This window comes from Amblyomma maculatum, chromosome 4 (genome assembly GCF_055883805.1).
Source record: "Amblyomma maculatum isolate TAMU_Amacu chromosome 4, ASM5588380v1, whole genome shotgun sequence".
Lineage (NCBI taxonomy): Eukaryota > Metazoa > Arthropoda > Arachnida > Ixodida > Ixodidae > Amblyomma > Amblyomma maculatum.
The window spans coordinates 176,931,934-176,959,357 of NC_139347.1; the positions used below are offsets into that span (position 1 = coordinate 176,931,934).

At 48.0% G+C, this 27,424-nt stretch overlaps 1 protein-coding gene across 1 annotated transcript in view; it reads right to left on the reverse strand.

Annotated features, from left to right (window-relative positions):
• LOC146193542 (putative cytochrome P450 49a1) overlaps nucleotides 1-27,424 on the reverse strand; it is a 123,804-nt gene that overhangs the window by 30,327 nt on the left and 66,053 nt on the right. Inside the window, exon 9 of the mRNA XM_084600576.1 lies at nucleotides 3,775-4,008. Coding sequence (XP_084456702.1) covers nucleotides 3,775-4,008 — 234 coding nt within the window. The remainder of the gene's footprint in view (nucleotides 1-3,774; nucleotides 4,009-27,424) is intronic.

The following is a 27,424-nucleotide window of genomic DNA, read 5'->3' on the forward strand; positions in this document are numbered from 1 at the left end:
CTCATTGGAGGGTCAAATTATAAAGTTAAAGCTCAGCTACTTTGGTCATCTGATGAGAAGAGAGGAGTCGCTGGAGAAAGATTTGATGTTGGGAAAGGTAGAGGGTCGCCGGAGAAGGGGTAGTCAGCGAACGCGATGGTTAGATGGCATCCTCGAGGCACTGCAGATGAAGTTATGTGATGTTAGGAAGATGGTGAGAGACCGAAAAGCGTGGCGTGACATGGTCCATAGGGTCACGAAGAGTCGGAGACGACTGAACGACTGAACTAAACTGAGTTTTGTCAAGCAGCAGCCGGCGACATGGATGGTTCAGTTGGCATAGTACCTTCATAGCATAAGTTACACAAGTAAATTCTCTCCTTCGTTGCAGTGACCATCGGTTCGCCTCGACATAAAGGCTAGCAATAGGACTAGTTCGAAAAGCGCCCCTAGCGAGGCGAAGGCCGAGGTGGTGCACGGGATCGAGTAATTTTAGTGCAGAGGATGATGCTGACCCATAGACCATCGAGCAATAATCTATGCGTGATAGAACTACACTATTCAGAAGGCTCAGAAGGCAGTCGCGGTCTGTGCCCCATAACCGGTGAGAGAGAATTTTTAGCAGATACGTTGCTTTGAGACATTTCAGTCGCAGCTGTTTTATGTGGGCAATGAAGGAGTTTTTCGTCAACAACTACGCCAAGAAATTTATGTTCCTTTTTAAAGGCAAGGCTCTGACCATTCAGTGTAATGTTGGGGTCGGGTCTGACGCCACGCTCCTTAGAGAAAAGTCCACAAACACTTTTTTCAGAGTTAAATTTAAACCCATTGTCATCAGCCCACCTGGACAATTTGTTAACACCTAGCTGAATCTGTCTTTCACAGATGGCCAAGTTGCAAGATTTGAAGCTTACCTGGATGTCATGAACATATACAAAGAGAGAAATGGTTTTTGGCAACACGCTTTTTAAAGAGTTCATTTTGACTATGAAAAGTGTGCAACTGAGAACACCGCCTTGAGGGACACCATTTTCCTGTATGTACTGCTGTGAGTATGCATTGCCAACACGGACTTTAAAGGTCCGTTCAGGCAAGTAACTTCGTATTGTATTCAACATGTTCCCTGTGATGCCAAGAGAGAAGAGGTCGCGGATGATACCATAGTGCCAAGTGGTATCATATGCTTTTTCAAGATCGAGAAAGAAAGATAAACAATGTTGTTTATGAACAAAAGCATCCCTTGCATTGGACTCGAATGCAATGAGCTGATCAGCTGTTGACCGCCCAGCTCTAAAACCAGCTTGGTTTGGATGAAGAAGACCATTGTATTCAAGGAAATGTAGAAGGCGGCGATTTACCATTTTTTCAAAAAGCTTGCATAAGCAGCTGGTTAGAGCAATAGGCCGATAACTGGCAGCTAGAGTGGGTTCTTTTCCGGGTTTTAATATCGGGATAATGATCGCTTCCGTCCATGCTTTAGGAAAGCGTCAGTGGCCCATATTTTATTATACAGGCAAAGTAAGGTTTCAAGCGTGTCCGTATGCAGGTGCTTGAGCATTCCATATGTGATCCTGTCAGGACCTGGTGCTGTGTTCCCACATGTGCATAGTGCAATCTTCAGCTCCTGCATGGTGAAAGGGTTATTGTACCCTCCTGTGCACGGTCTTTTATCACATATAGGCTTCCTTTCCTCAGTTACCTTGTGCCGCAAAAAAGAATCTGTATAGTGCGCAGAGCTGAGTATGTATTCGAAGTGTTGCCCGTGTCTGCTTGGTGTTCAAGAGAGTCACCACTAGTGCTGACAAGGGGTGTTGGGAGAGTGCTATATCCTTTGAGCGCTCTTATTCTGTTGTATACTTTGTGAGCATCAGAATAAGAGTTCACAGAAGAAAGGAATGATGACCAGCTTTCTCGCTTGGAGATGCGTCGGACACGTTTGCCATTTGCCTTTGCGCGCTTAAATCATATTAGGTTTTCAGCCGTGGGGTATCAGCGTAACTTCGACCATGCCTTGTTTTGTATTTCACGGGCAGTCTTACATTCTGCATTCCACCGCGGCCTTCGTTTGTTTCGTGGCTTACTTGATGTTTGTGGAATGTATTTTTCTACAGCATCTATAATGTGCAGCGTGATCTAGAGTTGAGATTCGTCAACGCCTAAGGCAGTCACTGGTGAACAGGGCAGAACTGAGTGTTCCCTGAACATCTCCCAGTTGGCCGCATATTCTTTAAATTTCCTGGGACTAGATGCATTTACATTTTTATTGCCTGTGTACTTCACAGAGATGGGAAAATGGTCGCTTCCATATAGATTGTCAATAACAACCCACTCTGTAGCTGCCAAGAACGTCCGGTCTAGTTCGTACTATCCCCGTTCGAATGGAATGGCAGAAAGGGCAGTACAAGAAGCTAAGAAGCTGTTAAGGCGGTTCCGTTATGGCAGCACTGAATTTTGTGCCGCATTGCTTGAGTGCCAAAATTCACTTCGGGACTCTTCCCTGAAGCCCCTGTGCAGAGGCTCATGAGCCAACAGACAAGAACACTGCTTCGTGTACCAACCAGCCACCTGCAGCCACAAACAGTGCCACCTAAGACCATGCGACGAAGGCTAGAAGACATCAGGAGCAAGCAACGCTGCTTCTGCGACAGAGGTACACGGCCTCTTCCAGAGCTTCGCACTGGCTCTACTGCATCCATATACATACAAGATCATTGTCCCCTGTCACGGTCGTACAACGTGCTGAGACTCCTCGTGCCTACGTCATCACACGGAAGAGGGTCAACTGTTTCAGCGCATAAGAGAACACCTCAATCCGGCTCCTCTTCCCTCGTTTCCAGACCACGAGACACCCGCGCCACTGCCTGCTGTGCGAGCCCAAGACGCCACAGGGCCATCCGAATCTATACTACTACGCAGGAGTCAGCGGAAGCGCCAAACACCACGAAGATACCCGGCGCCAGAGTTCTAAAACACTGCTTGTTTTGACTATATAAAAAAAAGAGGGGCGATGTGACATAATGCAGTCATGCACACGCACCAAGCCGAACAGAAGCCACCCTTATTTCTGTTATCTTACCGCTTGCCTATATAACCGCTCGCTTTCTTGATAAAAGCGTCATTTATGCACCATTACTCGTCGTGTCAACAGATAACGTAGCCTGAGCCCTTTGACAACAATCACGAAGTGTCTTTTCAGAAGATAGGGATATGTAAAAAACACCTTCATAAGTTCAGTGAACCGGTACCTGAATACGTACACTTGCAGTTATGAAGCAGGACAGCGATTCTGTCTCAATACCCTGAAAGTTGATAGACTTGAACCCATTGAATCAACTTTTTGGGAGCTACGAAAGACGCAAGTAGTGGCCGTGCAAATAATTTGCACTTTAGCTGACAGCATTTGAAGCACTCGGTCATTTACTTTAGTCTATATATCAAAAATATATATAAGAAATACCTTAAATCATGTCACAATGTCTATATGTTTTGGCTAAAGGCAATGAAGGATGTTCTCCAAAATGCAATAAATAAGAATAAATGTCAGTATAAGGCTTCAACTTAAGGAGAATCCCTTTAATGTTCATTCCAAACCTTTATGCCAGCAGAAACAAAAATGTATGTCCGGCACTGATAGAAGCTTCAAATTGTTTGCATATATGAAGGCATCTGTCCCACAGTATATGTAGTCATATTGATGAGTATGGCGACGAGGATGGCGCTGGTCTCATTAGCCATTCGAGCTATTGATATGGACTCCATGCACAATGCTTTAGATCGAATAAAAGACAGACATACCTTTGCAACAAGGGTGCAGACCTCAAGCTCAGCGATTCTTTTACCGACGCAACTTCGCGGGCCAAAGCTGAATGGAAGAGATCCGAACGGGTGTGCAGTCAATTCCTCTCTTTCGCTGGTACTTTCAATGTATTGCTTCGGTGATCGAAGCCACCTTTGTGGAAGGAACTCTGTTGCCCTAGTGAAGTTCTCCTCCAACCTTCCGGCTACGAACTGCTCAGTCCTGAGCACGACCTGCGCAAGTGGTTAATGCGCGTTTGCCATTAAATCCATGTTTGATCGCAAGCTCCAGTACCACCATTCTCCGTGGTACCAATGTAATTCATCCGCTAAAGTTAGGTGCCGCGCATGCACAATTTTCATCTGCGCATTGCAACAGCTGAGCCACTCACTCACTCATGCTCACGCCGGCTTTACTGTTAGTAATCACTACACCACCAGCTCCGCCATGCACTCCTCTCCGCATCCACGCTGGCTTAATCCAGTGCTTTCGCCCCCACAGCTAGCTACCTAGTTACTTAGAGAAGGTCAAAAAGCTGTTAAATTACCGCTGGTTTAAGTTCCGGCATGAATAAAGCACTGGCCTGGCCGTGCATGTCTGCACTCTGTTCCAAGCGTAAGGCTGACTCAGGCAATCTTAATGATGGAGCCGAGCGCGAAGCCTACAGAGCTTACGCTCGTTAACTGGGTTCGGCCGGGATGAACCGCACCAACATTTTTTTGCGTGCGTTCGTGACGGTTCATGACGAGGTCTCGATAAGTTTGATACCGCAGATAGAGGTTAAGCATTGGTTCCTCTACCGCTCCTATAGTTTCCTACTATCAGGCACCTGAATTAAACCAATACGTTAATTTCTGTACACAAACGAGAGTGAAACTTTCCAAGTTCTTCAAATAACGCTGCATTAATTTGAATGAAAGGAAAAACAATGACCAACAATTCGCAAAATATGCGTGGCGTAAATATTAGTGAAATTAAAATATTTCACCGATGACGCACAGTTTCAGGCATCGACGCGAATAAGTAAAACAAAAAAACATACTGGAGATTAAAAAGAACTATACACCGTTCGACATCGCTAGAAAGAATTGCATCTTCAAGACACCTGCATTGCATTGTATTCCTGTCTACGAATACGGGTACAGAAAGGTCAAGGTATCTTATTTTTCTCAAAACATAGCTCACTTGCATCTAGGCAGGCAACTCTAGAGCCATGTGCATATTTCACATTGCGGGACGACACAAGAGATAGAATGCGTGCGACAAGCTCAAGGGGGAGAGAATATTTAGAAAGAGTACCTAAATGCCTTGGGAAGAAAAAACACTTTTTCTCAGTTGATAAAAAAAAATAGTGGTTTTTAGCTCTGGTTAACCCTAGTTTAATTGCGAAAGGAGCGGCGAACGCTTCTTTTACCTCTACATTATTGCCCTATAACGCCCTATCAGTGTAATGTGCTACATTATTTGGAACATTTAAGCTCATCCTTTGAGGGCAGGAGCTGCCAAGTCGGGTCGCCCCTTTCATATGGGATGGTGATGTCAGAATCAGCCTGCCAGAACCGTTTGCATTCTCGTTACCCCTGCGACGCTGAGACACGTCCACACGGCTTGGTTTTAAGAGTGAGTTGATATGTGGGTTGCTTCAACCCACATATCAACTCACCGGACTGCAACAGTGCCCGGTGAACAATTTGGTGTTTGTTTATGGTGACTCTCTCGTGTTTGATCTTTGTTGTAAAGCCTCCGTGTTATTGAATACCTTTGTAATTGCATGCTTAGCGTTTGTTTTTCTGTGAACCTCTCGTCTGTGCAATTTTAGTGTTTGTGTATTCCTCTGTATCGTCTCTTGCTATGTATAAAGTGTGTTTTGTTTGTTACTTCCGACTCCGACCCTTACTCTCGCTTGAACCGGCGACAGCTGGGCACTAAACGACCAACCCCTCTGTCACTACAAGGTAGTTGAATTCCGGCTGAGCTTGCCACGCAGGTCGAGGGCATCTCCTTCGCCACCGGAAAAGCTGCCCCCACTCAATCTAAGGGTGTCTGGGAGTATGCGCACCGTTAGGGGCGCATCGTTAATAATACCTCTCTAATTAATAACTGGTGACACCAACCCCACAACGAAGCTACCTTACGACCACTCGAATGAAGACAGCACTCCCGCCCAAGCCGTTCGGCGCGTCCATGAGCCTTCGCTTTCGGCAAACGGTGAAGATTAAACCTGATGCTCCGAGGAAATCATTCATCCCATCTTCGCTCAGTGTAGTGTCAAGCGTTTCATGTCCTAATACTGTGCCTGTGTTCATCGTCACTTCATGCATTGAATTTCGAGCAATCGATGGGGATGATCGCTCGGTGGCCCTGGGTAGTGCTACGAAGATGACGAAGTGTGCAGTGGAGCGGGACGGAGCGCTTGCGCTGGGCCTGCTGGCCATAAAAGCATATTTTATCGTCATGTCATCCCGCCGTTCTGTTTTGGTTGTGTCACTGTGTTCCATCGCTTGTCATGCCACCACGTAACAATATCTTCAACCGCCATAATTACCGCACAAAGAGCTGTACGATGATTTTAACGTCATTTGGGCTAGCATGAAATGTAGGTTTTTACTACTCAATTGTTTATTCTGATGTCCCCTCGTAGTTCCTGAAGGCGTTACAGCATGTTAATTGAATATAATGAATTACGTCTTTATTAACACAACCCGCTGACAGTTCTTTCATTTCTATCTGCTCTCTAGGCGAATTTTCAAATAAGCGATTAACATTTACTGTAGTTTATATTCGCGATATTAGGTAAAAGCATCCAACGAAAAAGATTCCGCACAGGGAGGAGGACAACAGTCAGTTTGTAGGTAAACACTGTGAGGTTCTGTCAGATAGATGCTTCTAAAAATCCCACAGGGTTGAAGGTGTCTCGAATCTTTGAAACACATCGCTTTCTTGCAGGCACACCTCAGAATGTCGCAGTTTACTAGTGCTGATGCGTTTTGTGATTCTCTTCTAACGCATGTAATTTTTGCTACTTCCAGATATGTGCGGTGCACCAACACTTCTAATAATGCTTGTTTTAGCTTCACCTACTGCCAGCGGAGCAGCAGCATCAATGAATTTACTTCCGGCCAAGTGTTTCGCACTCGAGGAAGCGACGCCGGATATCCGGCTAATCTGTACATACTTAGATGGTCAGCGATGTGTTTAGTTTAATCTCAAGCTTATTTTTATAGTCGCTAACGAAACGCTGCGTCCTTGCTTGCACTTTCGCTTTGAAAGTTGCAGCTGTTCAGTCGGAGATATGAAGATATACCGCAAAATTGTACAATCTACAGGGACTGTTGCACGCGTAAAAGTAATGCGATGCGCGTATATAGTACCTGTTAGAGCAGCGTAAACATTCACGGCTTCATATCTTCTAGGTATTTGTGAAACAACGCGTACTCCCCATATACAGGAAAGCTGTAACATATAATATATATATTGTCACAGAAGCCAGTGGAACTGGTTAAGCAGATTTACTCGCAACGAAGCAAAAGCACCGGCAAGATAAGGCACGAAACCGACTGGCGGGCGAGCACCAAGAGCGATGAAGACGAGCGCGTGCCAGTCTCTCGAGCTCGCCACATGGTGGCGCCAGTAAGATATCATTGCGGTATTGACACTCCCTGTTGAAAAGGCATCGTACCGATGCCGAATGGCAAGGTCAGGGGTAACCGTAGTCGGCGAGGATGCCGCGTTCACACAAAGCAGCTAAGGGAAGCAAAAAAACACACAAAAAACACATGTAGCTTGACCTAGCGGGAGTAGAAGGGCTTCATCCTGGCGACATGTACGTCTTCCGATCGGGCGTGCCGTCGGGATGAGCGAACAGTTCCTTGCGGGATCACTTCGTAGGTGACGTCGCAGAGTTTGCGTTGTACTTCGTACTGGCCGAAATAGCGGCGCAGAAGCTTCTCTGAGCGACCCCGCTGGCGCACAGGTGTCCACACCCAAACCTGATCGCCAGGGTTGTAAATTACCTCCCTGTGATGAAGGTTATAACGTGGAGCAACCTTAACTTGCTGTGTTCGGACTCTCAGTCTAGCCAGCTGGCGAGCGGCCTCGGCATGCTGCAGGGATTGGTCGGCACCGGCAATCGATGGGTGGGCAACATCTGGCAGTAGCATTGCGTCCAGCATGGTGACAGCTTCGCGACCGTACACCAAATGAAACGGTGTGAAACGGATCGTTTCCTGGACTGCGGTGTTATACGCAAATGTTACATACGGTAGTATCTGGTCCCAGTTCTTATGGTCTTCGTCGACGTACATAGAAAGCATATCAGCGATGGTCTTATTGAGTCGCTCAGTAAGGTCATTCGCCTGAGGGTGGTAAGCTGTTGTTCTGCGATGACAATTGGCACTGAGCCGCATCTTTTTTTTTAATCGATATTTATTGCCTCAGGGCATCAGTAGGGTATGAGATGAAGGATAAATAAATGATTAAATGAATGGAAAAAGGTTGGCTGATTTTATGAAGTCTAGAAGTGAGCGATGATGAGGTCCCTGCGTCCAAGTGACATATGAGGCAGGATTCGTTGCTGAAAGGCCAGCTATGCTCAGTTCCGGATTCGTGTTGGTTTGAATGCTGGGCAGTCCCACAGCAAGTGGTGGATGTCGGCCTCAACATCTTAGTTTTTATAGATCGGGCACCCTGGGCGGGGATATAAGTGTTGGAAGTATGATCACATCCTTGTGACAGCTGGTGTAAGGGCAACACCGATCAGCATCCTCCCAAGCGCAACCTCCTCTGCACGGGTGAGACCGCGGGGAAGGGATATCGCACACGGAGGGATAAGTGCACGTGTGCGGCGCCGGAGGTGCTTCTTTCTTGACAAAAGGAGGGTAGCGTCGTCGACTTGGAGAAGCTGTGGGATTGATGCGTCTTGGTTCACGAGGATGGTTGCAAAATCAGCTTGACTTTGGCAAGGCAGCAGATCCCGTGGCACCCACTCAATGCGTATTGATTGTGGGATGCGAGCCGCAAGCTGGTGGATGTCCTGGCAAATTTTAGGGCAGCGGCTGACACGTCGGAGCAGACGTACTGCTTGAAGTGTGTCAGGGCGGATGACAACGTGGGCTATAGGGAGCATGGTTATAGAAGTCACGGAGCAGAGTGCCTCCTGAACTGCCAAAAGCTCAGCGCAGAAAGATGTAAGTGGTTCCGAAAGCTGAAACGTAGTTGTCCGATTCAGGCTAGGTCTCCGTGGACAGTAGACTGGCGTTTTGGCTTCACAGCCTTGCAGGCTTCCATCTATGTACACTACTATGGAATCTTGGGGCAGGTATCTTGCTCTTCAAATTTCTGGCGTAGCAACGATGCAGAGTTGGCAGACGCTGGACTGCGGATATCAGTTGGCTTGTTGTCTCCTAACTGTACAAATTTCAAGGCATGGAGAACTAGCGCAGGTGGCTGAAGAATAATGTGCGACGTCACATACGCCCTTAGTGCTTGCATGGAATGTGACAAAGTGGCCTTGAGTCTGCGAGCATCACGACGCTGCTGCACCCATTCATCGCTGGTGTTTGTTGAGCTGCGCAGTCTTCTTGAAGGCTATGACCGGTGTGAGTCGTGGAAGGCATGTTATGGTCCTCATAGCTTCTCGATTTACGGCTTCAAGGTGATCTCATTGTGCTCTTGTAAGATGCTGGAACTGGACCTGATAAACAATACGTGGCGACAGAACCGCCCTCACTAACTGGCGTGCTACAGACGAGCCATCGCCACTCGTTTTAGGGTCAATTCTTCTTATTAAACTCATAGTTTGAAGTGCTTGCTTTTTTGCCTGAGAAAGCCAAGCAGTCGCTGATCCTGATTGGTGAATTGTTAAGCCCAAAATGTTCAAGCTCGAACTTTCTTGTATTGGGATGCCTGATAGAGAGAAACGAATTGGATTTGAGGTACGTTTACGGCGTCCCCAACGGTTGGTGACTGACGCGCATGACGTTTTACACACAGAAAGTTGCAGGCCAATGGAGGATGCTTAATCAAAGGTTACATCTAATGGTGACTGAAGAGTGGCCTCTTGAGTGAGAAGATCATGGTGAGTGCTCCATACCGTGATATCATCTCCGTGTTGCAAAAACTTGATTTCAGGGATATCATGTAAGCGCGACGCCAATGGGATGAAAGTAATATTGAACAACGTCGGAGACAGTACTGATCCCTGGGGCACGCCACACAGTGAAACGAATGAAACAACTGTTTAACCACTGAGGCGAATTGCAAATTTTCTCCCGTCCAAAAAGGATGCGATAAAAGTGCGTATTCTCGGAGAGAGATGAAGCCTGTCAATGGCATTCAGGATTGCAGCATGACTGATGTTGTCATATGCCTTTTCAACGTCCATTGTTAATATGGTACGTATATTGCGGCTGCGGATAGATGATAGAACTGCTGATGCCAAGACAGCCAACCCGTCCTCTGTACCTATGCATGGACGAAACCCAATTTGAGCAGGGTGATAAAAACCGTTCTGCTCAAGCCACCAAGAAAGCCGTGTGGTTAGCATTTTATCTGCAAGCTTGCAAAGCGTTGATGTTAAGCAGATTGGTCGTAAGTTGGCGAGGTCTGTTGGAGGCTTCCCAGTTTTGGGAGTAGGGATCACGACAGCGGTTTTCCAGCTCTCGAGTACGACACCATCAAGCCACGCTTTGTTTATGGTGTCTAGTCTAGTAGCTGAGGAAGTGCAGCAGTACCGAGGTTCTTGTAAACCTCACACTGAATTTTGTCCAGGCCGGGCGCTGTTTTCAGTTTCGCATCGTCAATTGCAGCCAGCAGGTCAGACACCGAAAAGGGGCTCGCAATTCCATCTGCGTCGGCAGCAGATGGTAGTTTCCATGCGTCTCCAGGGATACCTGCCAAATTAGGATTTCCAGCTGAAGGCTGTATATCGTATTTTGGACAAAATGTTCGAGCAGCTTCTTTGGCGAAATCGCCCGGCGACAGATTAGCCGCAAAGCATGCTGTTGCTGCGGCGTCAGTAGAACGAAGACCATGTTCCATTGCCCGAAACGTTAGCCAGAGTGAGGCATTCGATGATTTATCAGAACATTGTTCACACCATGCATGCCACTGGCGTCGCGAGAGATCGCGTTCCTATATCTGAGCCTTCGCAGTAAGATAATGCAGTCGTGTACATGCCTGCCCCGAAGTAGGGCCTCGCGTAGCAGCCAGCTCAGCTTGACGGCGGGCTGCCCACAAGTTAAGCAGACCGAGATCTGGTGCCGGTCGACCTACACCAATCCAGGTAGTAGTCGTAGCGCTGTTTATTGCTCTTTATATGCGGTCAACAAAGAGTGACGGCGAATCTGAAGCCATACTGTCGAGACATGAGCGAAAGCTGTCCAAGTTGATTACAGAACATTTCCGGCTTAAAGGGCGGAGACGGAAGGGATGGAGACCGATGATGATGATAGGCTGGTGATCACTTCCCCAGCAGTCTGGCTCCATGTGCCATGAGTGAGTTCCCGCGTCCATCCACCACGTTAGGTATGGAGCATTGGCAGCACTACGTATGTGACGCACAGGCCATGTTGCTGTCCCAGGTTGATTAAGCAGAACAAACAGGGCATCAGTGAAGGTGTCCCGCACAAGCCTACCACGAGGGCTTGCAGAAGGATACACCCAATCCGGGTAAGGGGCGTTAAAGTCGCCTCCGACCATAAATTGGACACCTAAGGTATTGCCGACGAACACTTAATAACCAGCCAAGATTAATACGGGAAGAGGCCCCTCCAGCTGGTCGAACGTAATATGAAATAAGTACAACGGTTAGTTTCAGATATTTCGCAGCAGCTGCTACTACCTCTTGGTATGATGTGGACCAGTTTTCGAGAGAAAGGCGCACATGGAGGAATACGCGTTTCAACATATACCGTCGCCTTTCCCGGGGAGAAGCAGTCTGCACGCGACGGTCGGTATTTGAAGGAGACACGTAGCCGCTGAAGTCCGGAATTGATGGCAAGGCGTTCGTTTTCTGAAGTAACATAGCCCGCACCCGAAGCTTGTTAAATCGCAGTCGGGTCTTGAGCTAGGCCAGCTCCGTGGAAATGCCTCTACAGTTCCATTGTAGTACACCAGGACGACCGAAATTTGCCATTTTCGTGAGCTAGTCTAGCGCTGCAGTATCACAGATGTCCGGTTGGACAACTGGTTGACCATATACCGGAGCAGCGATGTCGCAGAATTATCATTGGTCGTTATGTTACTTGGGAAGAGGCAGCAAATTTCCCCTGTTGCGCGGGATGAAGGCAACGGTGCTGGGCAATTGCTAGATTTGGCAGTTACTTCTGCAGCTCGCCGACGTCGAGCAAGTATTTCGCGGTGTTGTTCGAGCTTAGAGACCTCTGCTAAGAGACGATTCATTTACTCATCCACTACAGCCATATCGTCGTCTGGTAGATCAGTACACTGCTGTATTGGCTGTTGTCGGCGGCGTTTTTTGAGCACCGTATCGTTAGACTTTGTCTTGGCTGGAGGTGCATTCGAATCGGGCTCCGGAAGCTCTGGCCACTCGTCATCATCCCACTGGAGAGCTGCAAAGCGACTGGATGTCTGCACTGGTGTCATATCTTCCATTGGCCAATGCTTAGCGTTCCGAATGCGAGCCTTCTGCGTTGCCTTTTGCTTTGTCGGACAACTTGGAGATGTTATCTCGTGGTCGTCCGATTTGCAGAGGCCGCATCGGTACGTAACTTTTCCTTCAGACGCACCTTCATCAGCAGTATCAAAAGGGCAAGATTTGCGCATGTACCCTGCTCGGAAACAGTTGTAACAGTAAATCACAATCGGTTTATATGGCCGCGGCCTTAATAAGCAGCCGTAGTAGTACAGACAGGCTGGGAGTGTTGGAGGGCCTTGCAAGGTGATCCTGCAGGAACGCCCCTTTCCTATGTATCGGGCCTGTATGACTCTTTGCATTGGGCAGTACAGCTCACGTTAAGGGTGGTTTGATCTTCGTTTATGTCGACGTTGTAAACGACGCAACGCTGCAAGTCGAAACCTTCAACTAGATACACTTGCACAGGTATTGATATCTCACTTGCGACTGAAATACAACTAAGCGTTTGGATACGTTCCACCGCAGTGAGTGTCGAAACGTATCCAAACGCTCAGTTGTATCTGTTCCTGGGTTAGAGCTGAAGTAAATGCCGTGCCTCTGTCAGTTAAAGCGATCGCAGGGGCACCGTGACGAAGGACTAGATTAAAGATGAAAAAGTTCGCAATATCAGTAGGCGTGTCGCTGAGAAGAGCTTTCGTCTCATAATAGCGGGTTAGATAATCTATGGCGGCTATAATGTACCGGTTGCCCAATGGTCAAGTAGGAAATGGCCCGAGCAAGTCATACCGACTTGGTGAAAAGGTACTCGCGGACGAACAATAGGCTGCAGCAGGCCGGCCGGCTTGACAGATGGTATCTTCTGACGTTGGCAATCACGGCAAGTCCTAACATAGCGCTGAACCATAGCGGAAAGCTTGGGCCAGTAGTACTTTTGACGTACTCGTGCCAAGGTGCGTGAAAAACCGAGATGTCCGGCAGAAAGCTCGTCGTGGCATGCCTGCAAAACGTCGGTACGGAGCCGCGTTGGGACAACCAGCAGATACTGAATGTCTGCGGAAGCGTAGTTTTTGTTGTAGAAGACAGCTTAATGCAAGCAGAAAGACAGGCCACGTGTGTAAAGGCGAGGCGGCGATGAGGCGGTTCATTCGAGGTAATCGATGAGGGGCCGCAGTTCGGTGTCGTCTCGCTGCTGATGAGCGAGAACTGGCGTCGTGAGAGCGCCGAGAAAAACAGTCATCGGTTTCAATTGAAGAACACGGGATAGGGCCTCGCGATAGGCAGTCAGCGTCTCTGTGTTTTTGGCCGGATTTGTACACAATAGTGACGTCGAACTCCTGTAAGCGCAGACTCCAGCGGGCTAACCGGCCTGAGGGGTCTTGAAGGTTCGCTAACCAACAGAGTGAGTGGTGGTCGCTGACCAGTCTAAACGGCCGACCATACAAATACGGCCGAAATTTTGTTACCGCCCACACAACAGCAAGGCTCTCCTTTTCGGTAGTAGAATAATTCACTTCGGAACGAGACAGGGTGCGGCTGGCGTAAGCAATCACCTGCTCAACGCCTTCTTCCCACTGAACAAGAACCGCACTGAGGCCAACGCTACTGGCGTGGGTATGCAATTCTGTGTCGGCCTCCTCGTCGAAGTCGAAGTGGCCAAGTACGGACGTTGTTTGAAGGCGCTTGCGAAGCTCCACGAAGGCCCTTTGCTGCTCGTCGACCCAGATGAAAAGCTGGTCGTCCTTTGCTAGACGAGTCAATGGTTCCGCTATTCGGGAGAAGTCGTGCACAAATCTCCTGTAATATGCAGAGAGGCCCAAAAACATAAGCACGGAACTTTTATCAGTGGGGGTCGCGAAAGCAGCTACGGCCGTCGTTTTCTCTGGATCAGCGCTAATTCCCTCAGCACTCACGACGTGACCCAAAAACTTGAGCTGTTGGAATGCAAAGTGTCATTTTTCTGGTTTTAGTGAGAGTTCGGCCCCGCGGATGGCATTTAGCACGGCAGTCAATCATCTGAGGTGCTCCTCGTAGGTCGCAGAGAAAATGACAAGGTCGTCAAGGTAGACGAGGCACGTCTGCCATTTCAGACCGGCTAGGACAGAGTCCATCATTCATTGAAAGGTTGCGGGAGCGGAACACAAACCGAAGGGAATCACCTTAAATTCGTACAGTCCGTCAGGAGTAATGAATGCGGTCTTCTCTCAATCACGTTCATCGACTTTGATCTGCCAGTACCCACTGCGTATATCAAGCGATGAAAAGTATCGGGTGTGGCGGAGGCGGTCGAACGAGGCATCTATTCGGGGCAATGGGTAGACGCCCTTTTTCGTAATTTTGTTACGCCTCCTATAGTCGACGCAGAATCTGAGTGTTCCGTCTTTTTTAGCGACCACCACAACCGGTGAGGCCCATCGGCTTGTGGACGGCTGGATTACATCATCGCGGAGTATTTCATCAACCTGCACCCGAATAGCCTCTTGTTCTTTTGCCGATACTCGGTAGGGGTGTTGGCGGATAGGGCGCTCGGTGGGATCAACTATAATTCTGTTTGGCTACTGTCGTCTGTCTCACTTTGGAAGTAACGGCAAAGCGGTCACGATAAGTATCCAGAATGGCTTGAAGGCGGCGTTTCTGGGTAAGAGACAAAGAAGGATTCACGTCACTTTGAACAGTATGTCCAGTACTCTCGAGAGGGTTCTCGTTGGCCAGCGAAAAGGCGCAATGGGCGGATGGCGTACTTACTTCGTCAAAATAAGCGATAGCTGTACCTTGCAGTAAATGGCGGTATTCGGCACGAAAGTTCGTGAAAATCAGTTCAGTTTGTTTATTTCTCAAGGCAAAGACCACCCGAGCGACGCAGACTTGTAGGCTCAACAATACATTCACGTTCATTTCCGCAAGGCCTTGAAAGGCGGGGAGGGTTGTTGCACTGCACTGTCACAAACAAGCTGGTGCATGGAGGTAAAGTGGCATGGTCGTTGCACACTCGGATAACTGGCCTGCCTGTGTAGGCGTTGCTGCGCTGTGTGTGCTCATCGGAAATTGCGCGGTGAGTGGAAAAAGTCACCATGAAGTCACGGAGGTCGATGATGGCGTCATTTTCTCTAAGAAAATCAAGGCCGAGAATCAGGTCCATGGGGCACTCTGCTAGCACAATGAAGTAACACGAGAAAGTTACGTGGTGAATCTTGACGCGAGCGGCGTATACTCCGAGCGGTGTTACCACATGCCCTCCGGCTGTCGTTATTGGGGTTCGGTGCCAAAGAGTCAGGACATTTCGCAGAATGGTAGCAAGACCATGACTCATAACGCAAAAATCAGTGCCGGTATCTACAAGGGCAGTCGTGTTGTGGTTATCAACGACGACTGGTATCTCGGCAGAATGTACCTCACCGTCGACAAAGTGCGGCGTGTCAGTGATCGTCGAGCTGACGGGTCGTTCGTCGCGTCGAATCGCAGCGTCGAAGGTAAGCTTCTGTGATCGTCGAGAGGTCGTCGGACTCGTTGGCAGTGCAGTGCATCGATTGGGGGCATCAGAGGAAAGCTTCGGCGATCGTCGAAAACTGGTCGGACTGTTGGTCGGAGCGAAGGGTCGGAGCGAAGGGCCGGAGGTCGGTATGTGTGATCGAATCGGTGAGCGGAGGACGTTGGTCATAGTGTTCATCGATGGCGGCCCTACCCCCGATGGTCGCCGCCTTCAGTTATCCCGGCGCGGACTGCCTCAAGGAAATGGTTTAAAAGAACTTGTTGACGGGCTAGATGGTTTTCAGCTTCCGACGGCAATCTTAGCGCAGAAAAACACACATGCACACGAGAGAAAAGAAAGGATACGGGACAGACGCTACTACATCTGGTTTATTGCACTGAAAAGACCTGCAATATATAGCAATGACCACACATGCGTAGATCAACCAACCACGCCCCCCTTCACCGAAACCGCTCCAGATATCGCATTTCTGCCCCCAACAGAGAGACAGACGTGTCACTAACACACCCCTCCCCCTTTTTCTTATATAAAATGCTTCAAGCAGTTCACGCGCCTTCTTATCAATGCTTGTGCCGAGAATCCGCATCTAGTTCAGCCGCTGCTCACACCCACTGCATCTAGCACAGTTCTCAGGGAGCCTAGCGCCCTTGTCGGAGCTTAAGGAGCGAAAATGTTGAGCGGCGCGGTCGTTAACACATTTGCCAGTCTGGCCTATGTAAACCTTCCCGCTAGTAAACGGGATCTGATACACAAGCTTGAAGCATTTCATATAAGAAAGAGGGGGAGGGGTGTGTTCGTGACACTTCAGTCGCTCTGTTGGGGGCAGAAATGCGATTTCTTGAGCGGTTTCGGTGAAGGGGGCGTGATTGGTTGATCTGTGCATGTGGCGTCATTGCTATATATTGCAGGTCTTTTTAGTGCAAACCACCAGGCGTAGTAGCTCCTGTCCCGTGTCCTTCCTTTTATCTCGTGTGCGTGTGTGTCTTTCTGCGCTAAGAATGCCTTTTGATGCCTGAAGGAAAAACGGCAGCCGGAGGAAAACTGTCTCGGCGATGCTGACCTGGACAGACGTCGCTGGAGGGACGCAAGTGGGACGTTGTCGCTGAGGTATTGGTTGATGTCCCGAGGTCATTCGTCATAGCGGGGCCGAGGGGCATCCGGGGAAACTCCGCGCAAGCCCATCCGACGGTACGGGCAGTGGCACAGAACGTGACTGGCTTCGCCGCTGTGAAAGCACAAAGGCAGGTTGTGCGGCGTGGGCCACGCGTGTGATTTACGAACGGGTGGCCGAGCTTCAGGCACACCAGTCGAAACTGGATGTTGGGGGGGGGGGGGACGAGCGGGAGGAGTAGGGTTGAAGGGTGCCTATGGTTCAGGCGCAGGGGTACGCAACACGTCGCTGTACGTCATGATGTGTGACGCAGGCGGCTGGTGTGATGGTACTAATGGCACTGATTGGCGGAGCTCCTCGCGCGCAATATCCGAGATGCCACCAACACGTGGATGTTGCCCGAGAGAGGGCAGCTTTTGCAGCCTTCGCGCACGATGCTTCGGATAAATTCGCGAAGGCTTCACTGTCATTTCCGGCCATTGACAAGCGGAAGTCTACGGCAACAATGTTCGCAGAGCAATCAAATTGTACAAATCGCTGATTCAAAGCACGCTCGATGCTTGTTGCTTCTTTCGTAAAATCAGCCACAGTACATGGAAGGTCGCGTGCGAGGCCAACGAACAGCTGCTCCTTGACGCCTTGCATAAGGTGGCGCACCTTCTTTACCTCCAACATAGACGGATCCGCGCGGTTGAAAAGGCGAGTCATTTCTTCTATAAACATGGCGATGCTTTCATTGGGCCGCTATGCTCGGGACTGTAGAGCGAGTTCGGCTATCTCTTTACTTGCTTCGTTGCCAAATGTTCCGAGCAGCTGCTGCCGGAAATCCTGCCAGGTGGTAATGGTAGCCTCATGGTTTTCAATCCACATCTTGTCGGCATCCTCTTGTGAGAAATAAACATTCTGCAATTTCCGCTCCTTGTCCAATGCATTAAACGCAGCGACCCTGTCGTAGCTGGTCAACCAGTCCTCAACGTCTTCAAACTTGTGGCCATGGAGTGGCGTGGCATACGTGGAGTATGGCAGATCAGCGGCTGGGCACTCACGGGAAGCTGAATGGTCTGTATTGCCACTGTAGTCATTGTGGTTCGCGGTGGTGAAGCAAGAGGACCGCACTCGGGAGCAAGGCCTCTCAAGCGACGGCTCGCCTTGTGCACAGATGTCGTGTCCACGGTGTGTAGATGGGCGTAGGGGGCAGCCAGAGGCTCTTCGTACATGAAATGCACCTATCACCTCCACCAAAAATGTCCCAGAAGCCAGTGGAACTGGTTAAGCAGATTTACTCACAACTAAGCAAAAGCACCGGCAAGATGAGGCACGGAACCGACTTTCGGGCGAGCACCGAGACCGAAGGTGACGAGCGTATGCCAGTCTCTCAAGCTCGCCAAAAGGCGGCGCCAGTAAGATAATACTGTGGTAATATGCTTTCATAATAACATACAAAATATATGCTTTCATGCTAATTTAACACGCAGGCATGTTCCGATATGGTCGTTCTGGTTTAGCTTCACGATCCGCCTGAATTTTGTTGAGGAGCGGAAATACTGTCTAGTAAAAGTTCCGTTCATGACGGCTTTGTTCAGTTTGAGTTAAATCGGACACGATCTGCCCTATATATGACCCCTATACAGTACTGGTCCGCCTGGTTTCATATCTATTCCAGACTGGTATGTCCTGTTCGAGTTGCATACTGTAAATGGTCTGTCCGGTCTTAGCTAAATACAGGAATGGGATGTCCTATTCGAGATATATACTAAAAATGCTCTGCCGTGTATTACCTCAATTACGGAGCGGACCGCCCACATTGATATTCATACCCGGCATGACCTGTCCGGTAATAACCTGTAAGCTTCATGTAGGGCTGGGCATATCGGTATGAAATTTATTTAGGACAATACAGGACTGGTTAAAACCCGTTTGGCGCCATGTTGGATGTTCACTAGGGTACCACAGCTGCCTGCCTTTCTGGTCTTGTTAGCTGTACCCTTATTCTTGGTGCGCGGCATTGAAGTCGCCTGTAATTATTAGGGGGCTCTGCCGGCTATTTTGATAGCGTTCTTGAAGAGAGACCTGAATCATATTTTCTTTTGCTTCGGTGCGCCCTATGAGGTGAGAATAATAATGCTGGCCCGTTAGTGCCACCCGTGTTCATTTCTACAAGTGCCACTTCAGTCTCTTTGGAGTAGTTTTATTTTGGGTGGCCACGACGCTCTTTTTGACGAGAACGGCTACTCTTGATTTGTTGCCTTTGTCGCTGGCGTAGGCTCAGTAGTTCAGCTGATTCCCCACAAGGTTCGGTGCTCTCCCTATTGCTTTGCAACATAGATATGATTAACCTCCCGCCCCTGCTCAAAATAATAACAAGTATCAAGTTTAGCCTCTACGAAGACGATATCAACATATGGCTGAGCTCAGGCTTGGACGCAGAAATACAGGAGGAGCTCGAGCACGCGGCTAGCACGGTCACAGAGTACGCCGAAAATATAGACCTCAAGCATTCACCGAAAAAATAGGAGCTACTATTCTACACGAACCAAAACGAAAGCCAAGCTTAGAAATAACAGTGGATTGTCAAAACGTGCCCCAGGTTAATCAGTTAGCATCCTTTGACTCATCATCCAGGTAGACGGCAGAAACGGGTTTCTAATAGGCAAGCTACAAACCTATGCTGTAAGGTAACGGGTCTCGACAGAAGGGCATCTCTCAAAAGCAGGGGACTCAAAGAAAACAGCCTACTTAGATTAGTATTGACTTATGAGCTTATACCATCTGTAGGGTAAGATATGCTACCCCGTATCTTATGCTGACAGCAAGGGAAAACAAAACAAATAGAAGTCGAAGAGAAGTCGAAGAGAAGAAATAGTCTTCGCCTCTCAGCGCTCGGCGAGAGCGGGTGTGGGCGGCGCTCGCTCCGGCGAGCATCGTTATTAGCAGAGTAGAGTATGCTCTACCACGGCCGCTTGATGGAAGCGCACTAGGTCCGGCCTGCTACGTCGCCCGAAACCGGCGGGAGGCGCCTACATCCAGTCGCCCCCGCCGCGGCGCCACCGTTCGGGGTCGCAAAATTAAACGACGATCAAATAGCGCAGATAGCAGCAGACATAGAGGAAGCAATAGAGAAAAGCCCCATGGAAGACTGGGATTATGAACAGGTAGAACTACTCATAAGGAGGAAAATTCAGGAGGTTAAAGTAGCAAACCGCTGGAATGAAAAGAGGAAGCCACAGAGCTGGTGGAATAAGGAAATCAGGGAAGCTATTGAACAACGACGGGCTGCTTCAAGGGAACACCGAATGGCAAAGAAAGCACAGGTATCTCACGAGGAAATCGACCAAAAATGGGAATCATATCAACAAAAAAAAACTCCAAGTGCAGGCCCTCGTCCAAAGTAAAATAAGACAGTCCACCGATCGCCGGATGGCTGATATACACGAGGCCTTTAAGGCGGAGCAAGAAAATTCTGGAACCATATAAGCTGGCTAGGGAAGAAGAATCAAAGAAAGCAGGATTGGATTCAAGATAACGAGGGAAATTGTTTAAAGGGAGATAACGCAGTGAACTACATTACATCAGTTATAGCCGAGTCATTTAAGAGCGACGATAGGGTAATCTCCGCAAATCAGGAAGCAACACAAGGTAGCAGAATACAAAGCAGCTTAGAACTGACCAATCTAAACTGGAAAAAAGCAGAAAAAAATATTCCTAAAAACACATCTACAGGAATAGATGGAATTCAGATCAAGCTGATTAATGAACTCGGTCCAAAAAGTAAGGAAACCTTGTTAAAAGCTCTGGAAACAGTCATAACGAATAAGCAAATTCCGGACAGCTGGCGGCAGAGTAAAATGAATTTGATTTATAAAGGGACAGGAGACAGGATGCACATAAAATCCTACAGGCCGATTACCATAACATCTGTTATGTACAGGTTAGCCATGCAGGCGGTGAAATTAAAGGTGCAAGCATGGGTTGAAAGTAACAAGATACTGGGAGAACTTCAGAACGGCTTTAGAAATGGTAGGTGCTTAGATGATTGCCTGTTCGTGCTTACCCAATGTATCGAAATATCCAGAGTGGAAAATAGACCTTTGTATTTGGCCTTCCTGGACATAAACGGGGCGTACGACAACGTAAGCAGGGAACTCCTGTGGAACATATTAAAAGAAGAAGGTATCGGTTATGAGATAATAGAGTTCCTACAGGAAATATACCGGGATAACAAAGTAGAAATTACGTGAGAAGGGATAAGAAGTACGGAGGATGTCAAAGTATGCAAAGGATTAAGACAAGGCTGTCCTCTATCACCGGTGCTGTTCATGCTTTATATGATAAACCTAGAACGGAGGATACAAGACTGCAACGTAGGTTTTAACCTGTCATATAGATTAGGTGGAAAGGCGGTAGAGCAGCGCCTCCCCGGTCTGATGTATGCAGACGATATTGTGCTGCTAGCTGAGATTCTGGAAGAATTGCAAACTGTAGTTAAGTATTGCGGAGACAAAGGGGACGCTCTAGGCTTCAGTTTCAGCGCAGTTAAGTCGGGTCGGATGATTTTCAACGGCTCAACTGATCAGGGTCTTAAAATACACGGCCTTGAAATACCTAGAGTAGCAGAATATAAGTATCTGGGGGTATGGGTAAACGAAGGATTGGCATACATTGGAAAGCATGAGCAATCAGTTAAGCCCAAAGGGAAAAGGGATGCCGGGGTAATGAAGCATAAGGCATTGTGGGGATACAATAGGTATGAGGTTTTGAGGGGTATTTGGAAAGGAATTATGGTGCCCGGACTTACTTTCGGAAATGTAGTTTTGTGCCTAAAATCAGAGGTACAGTCGACATTAGAAACAAATCAGAGATCCGTTGGACGATTAGCACTAGGTGCCCACGGCAAAACTACAAATGAGGCGGTACAGGGAGATATGGGCTGGGCATCTTTCGAAGTACGGGAAGCTCAGAGTAAAATATTATATGAGGAACGCCTGAGGAAATTGGACAGTAACAGATGGGCAGCTAAAGTATTTAAATACCTGTACCTAAAAAACGTTGACTCACAATGGAGGAAAAGAACTACGAAACTAACTAGTAAGTATGCTAGTAACAAGGACGGAGAAATAAAGAGCATTTAGCAACAGGTGAAAAACACAGAAGGTAAAAATTGGATAAATTCGATGGAAAAGAAACAGAGTGTGGAATTATACCGAAACTGAAAAATGCAGATCAGGAAGGAAGATTTCTTTGATAACTCAAGAGGCAGCGCCCTACTTTTTGAAGCTAGATCAGGGTGCCTTAGAACACGCAGCTACAAAAAGAAATTTAACAAGGGAGATGACGCATGTGCTGTATGTGGAAACTCCAGTGAAACAATTGCCCATATTATACTCGAATGTAATGGTATCCATCCGGAAGTTGGTGCAGGCGCAATCACTGTTCCTGAAGCTCTGGGGTTCAGAAATAACAATGGCCGGGTGAATAAACCGCCGGTGGAAATTAGCAAAAAACGACTGGAAGATTGGTGGCTTAAAAGCAGAGAAGTGACATAATGTTAGTAATGTAGGAACAAAATTTATTAAATAGAATGATGGTTTAGTTAACCATTCTAAATCAGTAATTAAGATATAGGGAGAAAAATGAGCATGATAGCTACTGCTACCACCCCGTTTCAAAGGGGACGCTCCTATATTCCATCCATCCATCCCATCCAGCCGCGCGCGGAGAGCTGCTCCTGGCTGCGCTTTGAGGGAGGCGTCGGCGTGGTAGAAGCCTTTTATTTTAAGGATATAAGAACTCCGCTTCACACAATTTGGCAACGCGAATAAGTATATACTGTAATGTCTAGTGTGACCATGTCAGCACTAGTCGCTTGCTCGGCAAGGATGTATACTGGAGTGTACCCCGAAAAATTTAGAGACGGTTGTTCAAGGCCACTCGACTGGCGAGCTCGCGTTATGGTGATGTTGTAGTCGGATCCAGTTGTTTGTCGCATGAAAATGTGACCCGGCTGTGAACAATTCGAAGCTGTTCAGCTGGCACGGTAGCCTAATGCATAACCACATAATTAACTATATCGCGAATTCCGTGTGTCATTTAATACCATTTACTCATTCCTGTATACAGCTTTTATACACAAATTGATGTCAACCTGTTCTAAGCGGCCAGCGCTATCCAATAAAAAAATTGTGCTTCTATGAGCAGCCTCCGTGAAAATGCGACATGTAACCTACATTTCTATCTCATTCTGACAAATGTTACAGTAGAAATACGAAGATGTTTACTAGGTTAAATCTAAATGATAACCTAGGATCTTCGACTCAGTTGGAGACCTTAAACGCTGTGTGCCAGAACGCTATCCGTCATGGCTTCCAGCATTTTGCATGACCGGGCAAAGTAAGCGCGCTTGATAGAGCCGGTCTGTCTCGATGTGCTACGTATATGCACCGAATGTTTTCATTACTATTTTTATTGGCTGCCCCCAAACCCATACAATTTTGCAGGTTCATAATTTTTAATGGAAGAACACACATCGAGTGTTCCTGTTTTGAAACTGTTAGCTGTGATCACAAGAATGTTCACGTGTCAGCGCAACTGCAGCCGAGATTCAGCGAGCAGCCGACTACGCTTATTTAAAAGGAAGAAAATTACCAATCGCAGATAGAAAACCTTTCTTGAGAGAGGTTTATGCCGTAGCCATAAACATCGCTCCACAGTTGAGTTGACATTTCCAGCCCAGCTGGCTATCAGTGGGGGCAGCAACTTAACGATATCTTGCATAGCGCCTTAGCATGGGCATGATCATTGTTTTTATAGATAAGCTGCAGGTACTCTGTACAGTGACAAAACAATGATGACATCAAAAGTTTACACAGCTTGCTACTTCGCCGGGCCACTTCAGACTTCATCATCCTGTTAATGAAGGTGCTCGTAAGCTGACTATGCCTGATTACTTCCTTTGCGGGGTACATCAAGCCTCCATTGTCCTTGGTTTTCATTAACCTGTAACTGGTCCAATTGACTCATATTTCTTGCAACAGGCTCTTCCACGAGTGACATGTCGCCTCAAAACCATTACCAAATATTGCATAAAATAAGCGACAACCTGGTAGTGATACACAAAACGTGGGGTTCTTAAACCTCCTTGAGGAGCCTCGTTACAGCGACCGCACTTTGCTACCTGCTTATTCACCGTACCCCGTAATTGCTGCCTCTGTCGCATATCATTAGAATGCAGCCTTAAGCCAATATGAAATAGCACCCTACACATAGCTATATAAGCACCCTACACATAGCTATATAAATCCCCTCTTTACCGAAGCCGTACGAACGTTCCCTTATAGGAGTATAGTGTGCCTGACTTGGGATCTAAGGGTCCCGCTTTCAATAATTCCCATTTCACCCTTACATGTTATTGACTCTCTCTGGTTTGGAAGCTCCTGCCACATTGAACATGCCATGTGTTCTTATTGCGCCAAAGGTGTCTGGCCATATCACCAACGAACGTGCCTATTAACAGAGGTTCTTTTCCGACTTTCCGCCGACAGAGCGGGTGCCGGATTTTCTGTGGAACGTGGCTTTTCAGTTTATCGCATCGACTCAAACAGTCTCAAGAGTATAAACAAATGTTGTATGCGCAGGCTCCTCTACTTGCAAGGTCACTCAAACTAGCGTGGCAAAATTTAGAACAAATTGCACGTTTATATAAAAGAACCCTTCATAGTTTTTTCAGATATATCCTCGCAACGTAACCTGCGAAAAGAACATCTGGTGCTACCTCATCGTGTTCATCTGCTTCACAACACATCGTTAAAAATCGTAGTTCAGTGGCCAGCTCCATGGTAATTAAATAGGTTAAACAACATTACGGGAACACAGGAAAAGAGGACGACACAACTAGCGCGGTTGTGTTATCTTCTCCTGTGTTCCCGTCACGTTGTTTGCACGGCTAACCTATAATTAATCACCAACAAGTACAATCTGCTAGCCCTTGTAGCAAACTTCAATGGCAGCTGATAGGGCATTATGCTTCAGCATCTGGACTTTTTAACCTCAGCGCCACTTTCATTTTAGAGGAAGGGAGTGCATTTGCATTCCTCGCTGCTCCTTGCCTGAAGTCAGCTCAGCAGATTAAATTAGAGGGTCTCTTAGATGTCTCTTAAGCGGAGGACGGCGAAAGCCTACCCTTCTCCTATCGTTTACCTCTCATCGTTTGCCACAGTTCATCATTTCAAGTCGTCGTTTTATATATTGGTCGTTTCCCAGTCATGATGAGTCTGCCTGCGTAGTCATTGTAGCCCTTATCACTCATAACTAAGCAGGTCACTCATTTAGAATCAGCAGTGGTCATTAGATGTCGTTTCACATATTGGTCATTTCGTGGTCATTAACAGTAATGATGAGTCATGCCTAGCGATAATAGTCATTACCACACACCGCTAAGCACTTTTACTAATTTCTAATCAATTCCGGTCATTACATGTCGTAGTTTGATATACTCGTCATTACAAATCATTGTACTCATTATTAATCATTATTAGTTATTACCTCTATCAATGTCTATTTATAATTTTTATTAAACTCATTACCTATCACCTACAATCATTTTTATTCTTAATCTCCCTCCTTGCACGTCCGCTTTTGCGATTGACACACCAGTGCACAGATGCGACGCACAGATTACAGGCACAGCTTTTGCACACAGATTTTCGCTTCATGAGCCTAGAACGGCTTTCGCCTTAAAAAACAAACGCATCCCGTGTCAACGCTAACGTGCTTGCACACGCGCACAGAAAAAAGTTTGCGTTTACCACGCAGACACGAGGCCAACGCGCCCAGAAAGGAAGCAAACCGCGCGCTCAGAGCCGGCGACCCCGGCAGCGACGTGTCCCCGAACAGTGGCGCCCTCAGCAGAAATAGCGGGCGCAAATGTAAACTCCCCAAGGACGCGCTAGCCCATTGACGGCGGCGCGACGCAGCAGGCCGCAACGAGCGGCCGTGGCTCTACCCTACTTCAATATGACCAAAGGAGAGGAAGACAGAGCGGACGCCATCATCAAAATGGCGATCAAGACCGCAGTCAAGCTCCCCAAGAACACACCAAACCACAAGCTAGCAGCTGTGCGCCTACACTATACAATACAAGAATTAGCAGAAGCCCAAATCAAGTCACAGCTAAACAGACTTTTACAAACGAGGACGGGAAGACGGGAGTTGGAAAGACTGGGATATAGCACACACCTACAGGCTTTTAACAAGACAACAGAGGTATCGCGGGAAGTCAGAAATTGGTACCGAGTTCGGCCCATATCAAGAAACATGGACCCCCGCCTACACCCGGGAAGGAGGCAAGCAATGGCAGAGTATTATGATAAAACAATGGCCTACAAGACACGTCAAGGTGCACCGACGCAGCCTTATACGAAACCAACGCAAAGAGGGCGATAGCCACGGTCACAGACTGCAAAGACCGGGAAGTAGTTAGCGCCTTGATCCAAAACTGTACGGTCACGGAGGCAGAGGAAGTGGCTATCGCACTGGCCATTAGGCAAGGAAGAGAAACGGGAGAGAGTCTGACGATACTGTCGGACTCTCAATCCGCGTGCAGAAATTTTCAACGGGGTAAATTATCTCAGGTAGCGCACGAAATCCTTACTTCCACAAGCGAGCCAACAAAACAATACACTCGAACACTAGTGTGGATTCCGGGGCATGCAGGGATCACGGGCATTTTTACGCAGACAGGGTAACCCAAGCACATACAAGCTACCGTGTGCCCAACAGTCTCGCTCCAGAGGACCTGATTCTGCTTGACCCTGACTACACAACAATACTACAACACTACAGAGGCTTGCGGAAAGTATATCCGGAGCAGCATAAAAAGCTCAGCAACGAGGAGGCCATAGATCTGAGGCGGCTACAGACGGGCACCTTCATTAATTTGCAGATATTAGACATGATGCATCCCACGACATTCAGAGACGGCTGCCCGTGGTACGGAAGGACCCCTACCCTGTACCACATAACATGGAAATGCAGCTCACATCAACTACAAAAAATTGAAAACTATGAACCAACCAACCAATCAACCCAAATGAAAGACAGTGGGAGGCTTTGCTGGCCAGCCCTGACCCGGAGGCTCAGCTCTACCTGGTCACAAGAGCTCGCAAACTGACGAAAGCCAGTGGTGACCTGGACTGCGGGCGCCAACCGCTCGTCACCCTTGGCTGAAGAGGCAAAGAAAAAGATCCCCGAGCAGTTAATAAAGTTCACTGACTCATTCACCCACTCACTCACTCACTCACTCCGGCGAGCACGTGCGCTCCCCCTCTCGCCCCGCACTCGTTGGCCTGCATCCTCCCTCTTGCGTTTGCGCGTCCTGCTCGCCCCCTTAGGAGTCACGGTCCTGTCGCGCTCCAGTCTTCTGTGGTGCAGTCTCCGGGCCATCCTGGCCCCAGCTCGCTG